The sequence below is a fragment of the Ipomoea triloba genome, chromosome 10 (assembly GCF_003576645.1).
Source record: "Ipomoea triloba cultivar NCNSP0323 chromosome 10, ASM357664v1".
Taxonomy (NCBI): domain Eukaryota; kingdom Viridiplantae; phylum Streptophyta; class Magnoliopsida; order Solanales; family Convolvulaceae; genus Ipomoea; species Ipomoea triloba.
In genome coordinates, this window is record NC_044925.1 from 18,368,032 (window position 1) to 18,374,708 (window position 6,677).

At 36.6% G+C, this 6,677-nt stretch overlaps 1 protein-coding gene across 1 annotated transcript; it reads left to right on the top strand.

Annotated features, from left to right (window-relative positions):
• The first annotated feature begins 5,663 nt into the window (after positions 1–5,663).
• On the top strand, positions 5,664–6,329 carry LOC116033249. Its single transcript, XM_031276003.1, has one exon. The coding sequence runs from the start codon at positions 5,664–5,666 to the stop codon at positions 6,327–6,329; it is 666 nt and encodes a 221-aa protein (XP_031131863.1).
• Positions 6,330–6,677: the final 348 nt, after the last annotated feature.

Sequence of the window (6,677 nt, forward strand, 5' to 3'; positions counted from 1 at the left end):
AAAAAAAAAAAAAAAAAAAAAAAAAAAAAAAAAAAAAAAAAGCGAACCAACCTCGTTCCGACGCCGACACCGTGCCTCTGGCCGCAACACTCCTGGCCTCGCCATTAACGAAGGACTCGATGTCACTGATGACTACTTCTCAATCGCGAACCTTGCCCTCTACGATGAACTAGACGTCGCCAGTAAGTGCTCTTCAACCGAGAACCTTACCTTCTCCGATGAAATCGCCATCGCCGATGACTACTCTAGTGTCGATGAAGACTACTCTTCAACCACCACCCTTAAGTTCCCAAACCGTCAAAAGGAGAGAGAGAAACCGTGTTGCAAGGAGAGAACGAAATGACACGGTTGGAAAATTGAAAAAGATACTGAAAAACCTTAGAAGCCCTTTTGTTGTGCGTCCTACCATAATTAAAATATTCCTTAATTAAACACACGCTACAAAATACAAAAATACCCCCAACACCTTAATTCAGATGTTAACATGCCTTTTTAAAACTAAACATTAACTAAAATTACAATTAATCTACACCATTAATTTTTAAAATCCAATGTCCAAGATTTGTCCTCATAATCCATGTATATATATATATATAAGCAATATAAGTACATAATCATATAAAACCACTTGGTGGGGGCTTTGGAAAATTGAGACTTGAATCATTGATCGTGTCAAGAAAAATGCAAGAATCATGAGATGATTCCTCACGTCCTGTTAAAGCGTACGTGAATAACAAGTCAAAGTCACATATTACTAAGACATTTGTAGTTGATATCCATGTCCTTCCTGTAACATTTACCACTATTACATTATTATAATATAGGTAGTAATTATAATAATTAAGGTAATATATTATTTGGTGCATTACTTCCATACAGGCTTCTGTTAATTAAGGTAAATACTAATTGTGATTAGAAGTATAATTAGGGAAGTGATACATTACCATATTGATGGCATATGGTTAGTATAAATAGAGCCCTTTGGTCCTCTCACTGCTTAATCATTCATTCTCTACACCATCAAGGGAGGGTTGAGAAAGTGAGAGAAATTATACCGTTACTCTGCAACAGTCCCGTGAATACACAATCTTCATCAACTGGAAGCTATGGCTGGAGGTTAGTATTTTTAAGTAGAGTCATTTCCATTTTTGGTCCTACTATTATTGAGGCATTGCCAATTTTAGTCCGCTTCATTAATTTTTGCCATATTGCAGCCAGTCTTATTTAGTCCTTGCCACTTTTAGTCCACCGTTAAAATTTTCGTCAAATAACCGTCCAAAACAGGGGTATTTTGATCTTTTCATGCTTTAATCATCTCCTTTACCCTTTGTAGTGGTTTTCCATACAGATTTTCATCCAATGAAGAGGTCCGGTAAAAGCCATGGCTTTGTAATGTGGCTTAAATAGCTTTCGTCGGACCTCTTCAATAGATGAAAATGTGTAAGGAAAACCATTGCAAAGGGTCAAGGAGATGACCAAAGCATGAAAAGACCAAAAATACCCCTATTTTGGACGGCAATTTGACAAAAATTTTAATGGTGGACTAAAAGTGGCAAGGACTAAATAAGAGTGGCCACAATGTGGTAAAAATTAATGAAGTGGACTAAAATTGGCAATGCCCCAATAACAGTAGGACCAAAAATAGAAATGACTCAAGTACGATCCTAATTATCATGTATTAAGTTCCTATGTGATAAATTAAGTCTAACAGTTGGTATTAGATATATATATATATATATATATATATATATATATATATGTGTGTGTGTGTGTGTGTGTGATTTCGCATACTTCGTATATGTTGTATAATAACAAAGCATATGTCATTTTTTTTTCAATTAATTTTTTTATTTTGGCTGCTGAAAATCTATGTAATCTGTATTCTGCAATTTGCAATTCATTTGTTTGTTTGATTTGGCTGTTGGAATTTTTTTTATTTGGGTATTCTGCATCAAACAACAACAAATCAAAAATAACTAAGATCAATTGGGTTTATAAAAAACAAAATACCTGGCTGTTGCTACGCGTTTTTTTTTCTCTCCGTCAGCTGGAAACTGCTCGCCGGATTTTGTTGTTCACCGGCGGTAATGAGCGACCGAAGACGGCAGGCGGATGGCGGCAGGCGGTGGCTTCGGCCGGCTGGTTCGCGACGCGACAGAGCAGGCAGACGACGGCGGCGTTGGTTCGCAACGAGGTTGGGCGGTGGTGGCGGAGTCAGATTCCCCACCGACGGCACGGCTGCCATCTCCTCCTTCAAGCGAGCGGCGGCGGCGCTGGGCTCCCGACGACGCTGCTGCTGTCCATGGCTGCCATTGTTGTTCTGTGTTGTGTTACGCTGTGTAGCCGTGTATGGCTATTACGTTCATTAGAAGAGGATGATGACTGCTGAGTTTAATGGGCCGGGTTTGGCCCAATTGGGCCAGGCCTGGGCTCTTATATATATATAAAAAAAAGTTTAATCCTTCTGGGCTTGTTTTGGTTTGGGCTTGCTAATTGTTATTTACTCTTCATCTTTTTGGACTTCTTCAATTAATAATCCAATTGAATTTTATTTTTTTTTAAAACTAAAGTCAATATTATAATTATTATTCAATTTTGTACAAATTATTAAGCTTTGAATTTGTTTGAATTTTAATTTTAATAATGAATATTCAGTTTAAATTGTATTAAGTGCTACAATTTAATTGTGGAGTATTGAGTTATAATATGCGTAATCTGAGCATGTTTATTTCTGTTTAATGCATTAATTATTTGATTGATATAATTATNTAAGGTAAATACTAATTGTGATTAGAAGTATAATTAGGGAAGTGATACATTACCATATTGATGGCATATGGTTAGTATAAATAGAGCCCTTTGGTCCTCTCACTGCTTAATCATTCATTCTCTACACCATCAAGGGAGGGTTGAGAAAGTGAGAGAAATTATACCGTTACTCTGCAACAGTCCCGTGAATACACAATCTTCATCAACTGGAAGCTATGGCTGGAGGTTAGTATTTTTAAGTAGAGTCATTTCCATTTTTGGTCCTACTATTATTGAGGCATTGCCAATTTTAGTCCGCTTCATTAATTTTTGCCATATTGCAGCCAGTCTTATTTAGTCCTTGCCACTTTTAGTCCACCGTTAAAATTTTCGTCAAATAACCGTCCAAAACAGGGGTATTTTGATCTTTTCATGCTTTAATCATCTCCTTTACCCTTTGTAGTGGTTTTCCATACAGATTTTCATCCAATGAAGAGGTCCGGTAAAAGCCATGGCTTTGTAATGTGGCTTAAATAGCTTTCGTCGGACCTCTTCAATAGATGAAAATGTGTAAGGAAAACCATTGCAAAGGGTCAAGGAGATGACCAAAGCATGAAAAGACCAAAAATACCCCTATTTTGGACGGCAATTTGACAAAAATTTTAATGGTGGACTAAAAGTGGCAAGGACTAAATAAGAGTGGCCACAATGTGGTAAAAATTAATGAAGTGGACTAAAATTGGCAATGCCCCAATAACAGTAGGACCAAAAATAGAAATGACTCAAGTACGATCCTAATTATCATGTATTAAGTTCCTATGTGATAAATTAAGTCTAACAGTTGGTATTAGATATATATATATATATATATATATATATATATATATATGTGTGTGTGTGTGTGTGTGTGATTTCGCATACTTCGTATATGTTGTATAATAACAAAGCATATGTCATTTTTTTTTCAATTAATTTTTTTATTTTGGCTGCTGAAAATCTATGTAATCTGTATTCTGCAATTTGCAATTCATTTGTTTGTTTGATTTGGCTGTTGGAATTTTTTTTATTTGGGTATTCTGCATCAAACAACAACAAATCAAAAATAACTAAGATCAATTGGGTTTATAAAAAACAAAATACCTGGCTGTTGCTACGCGTTTTTTTTTCTCTCCGTCAGCTGGAAACTGCTCGCCGGATTTTGTTGTTCACCGGCGGTAATGAGCGACCGAAGACGGCAGGCGGATGGCGGCAGGCGGTGGCTTCGGCCGGCTGGTTCGCGACGCGACAGAGCAGGCAGACGACGGCGGCGTTGGTTCGCAACGAGGTTGGGCGGTGGTGGCGGAGTCAGATTCCCCACCGACGGCACGGCTGCCATCTCCTCCTTCAAGCGAGCGGCGGCGGCGCTGGGCTCCCGACGACGCTGCTGCTGTCCATGGCTGCCATTGTTGTTCTGTGTTGTGTTACGCTGTGTAGCCGTGTATGGCTATTACGTTCATTAGAAGAGGATGATGACTGCTGAGTTTAATGGGCCGGGTTTGGCCCAATTGGGCCAGGCCTGGGCTCTTATATATATATAAAAAAAAGTTTAATCCTTCTGGGCTTGTTTTGGTTTGGGCTTGCTAATTGTTATTTACTCTTCATCTTTTTGGACTTCTTCAATTAATAATCCAATTGAATTTTATTTTTTTTTAAAACTAAAGTCAATATTATAATTATTATTCAATTTTGTACAAATTATTAAGCTTTGAATTTGTTTGAATTTTAATTTTAATAATGAATATTCAGTTTAAATTGTATTAAGTGCTACAATTTAATTGTGGAGTATTGAGTTATAATATGCGTAATCTGAGCATGTTTATTTCTGTTTAATGCATTAATTATTTGATTGATATAATTATGCCTATTAGAAATGCATGTTCTTTAAGTATAAATTTAGAGCCTTTTAGGACTGAATTGTATGCCTATTATGCATATTATAGTGCCTTTTAGGTGAATTTAGTGCCTTTTAAGGATAGATTAAGCATATTATTGTACTCTTTCATTCTTACTCCTCTTGTGCTATTTCAAGCACATTAAAACATCTTAAAAAGATAGTTCACCCTATTTTTAAAGCCTTATCCTTAGGTGAATCTATATTCTTAGATCAACCAAACGATTTTACTTCAAATATAAGAACACATAATTTAGGGAAGTTTCTTGGGGAGGAATACTAGTTCCCTGGCCTTGGCTTAAAACGCCTTGCTGGCTAAAACCGCCATATTGCTACTAGTCCCCTTGCGACGCTACTCTGTCTAAGGAGTTGGATTTTAATGGCGCCTTAGCACCAACCAACTTTCCTGGGAGCATACCTAAGGATTGTCTATCATGTTTTGGTTTAATTTGTTTGATTAGGTTTTAAATAATACCCTTTCCATTGTGATTATATTTAATTTTGGTCAATTAAAGAGTAGTCACAACATCTTTAATTTACTGAAATTACATATTAAGTATTAATCACATAAAGTTTAGGCAAGAATCTTGTAATTAACTCTGTGTTATATGGAAAAATTTAGCTCACAGGCAATTTTGTTATATTTGTAGGGTTAATTAGGATGAAATACTAAACTATGATCATAATTTGCCCACAGGGATTATGTATCGGCATATAGTTTGGTAGGTTTGTCATTAAGGGTGGAAAAATCATACCCAAACCGTACCCATTCCGCTTCCACCATTCAGTTTTGGTAGATTCATTATGCATAAAAATTTAGCCCACAGGCAATTTTTATGGCATACGAATTTATCTTTTACATAATTTCCATTGGTTGTATTATGTATTTCAGTTACTCTCTCTCTATTTTGAGCCTCGAAAAATTCTAACCAAGCATTTATTATTCTTTACAAAACTTTTTCAAATCCCAACTCAAAACACAATAATGATTGACGTTCCTATGCTAAGCGATGAAAATCACCAAGAGTGGAAAGATGCTGTTCTCCTACACTTAGGGTTGATAGAAATGGATTTCGCTATTCAAAATAAAGAGCCTCCTCCTATCACTGATGATAGCACTGAGGATGAAAAGAAATTTCACGCACAATGGACTAGGTCCAATCAATTGTGTGTGTATTTCATTAAGACACGAATTCCAAGAAGTATTCGTGGCTCAGTTGACCATTTTGATAAAGTCAAACCCTTGTTCAAAGCTATTGATGACCAATATGCTACATCAAATAAAGCTTTGGCAAGTACTCTAATCATGAAGTTTGTTAGTCTTCGTCTTTCCACTGTCAAGGGCACGCGCAAACACATCATGCAAGTCAGGGATATTGCAGCGCAATTGAAGAAGTTTGGAATAATTTTACCATATACCTTTATTGTGCATTTTGCACTTAACACCCTCCCTCAACACTATAGCCCCTTTAAGATTTCCTACAAGACACATCAAGACAACTGGACTATCAATGAGTTGATAACCATGTGTGCACAAGAGGAAGAAAGGCTTAGTGAAGAGGTTGGGAGATTGCTCTGTTGGCCACAGCAAAGCCTAAAGGGAAATCTGGGAAAGCTAAGAGATTCACTGCAGCAACAAAGGGGAAACTGACCCCAAAAGCTGACATAAAGAAGATACAAAATTGTTTCTTTTGTAAAAAGAAAGGACACATGAAGAAGGATTGTATCAAGTTTAAGAAGTGGATGTCCCAGAAAGGTAATATTTCATCTTCTTTTGTATGTTATGAATCCAATATGTCAGAAGTTAATACTAACTCTTGGTGGGTTGACTCTGGTTCAACAATCCACATTGCAAACTCCTTGCAGGATATGACAAGTCTAAGACAACCAACGGGAACTGAGTGTAAAATCTTCTCTGGAAACAAGATTGTATCATCAGTGGAAGCCGTTGGAGTTTGCAAATTAGTTTTGAATAATGGCTTTGTTTTGACATTAAATA

What these genes read in the sequence shown, in the direction of transcription:
- LOC116033249 (XM_031276003.1), top strand. Translation starts at nt 5,664, where the DNA reads ATGATTGACGTTCCTATGCTAAGCGATGAAAATCACCAAGAGTGGAAA.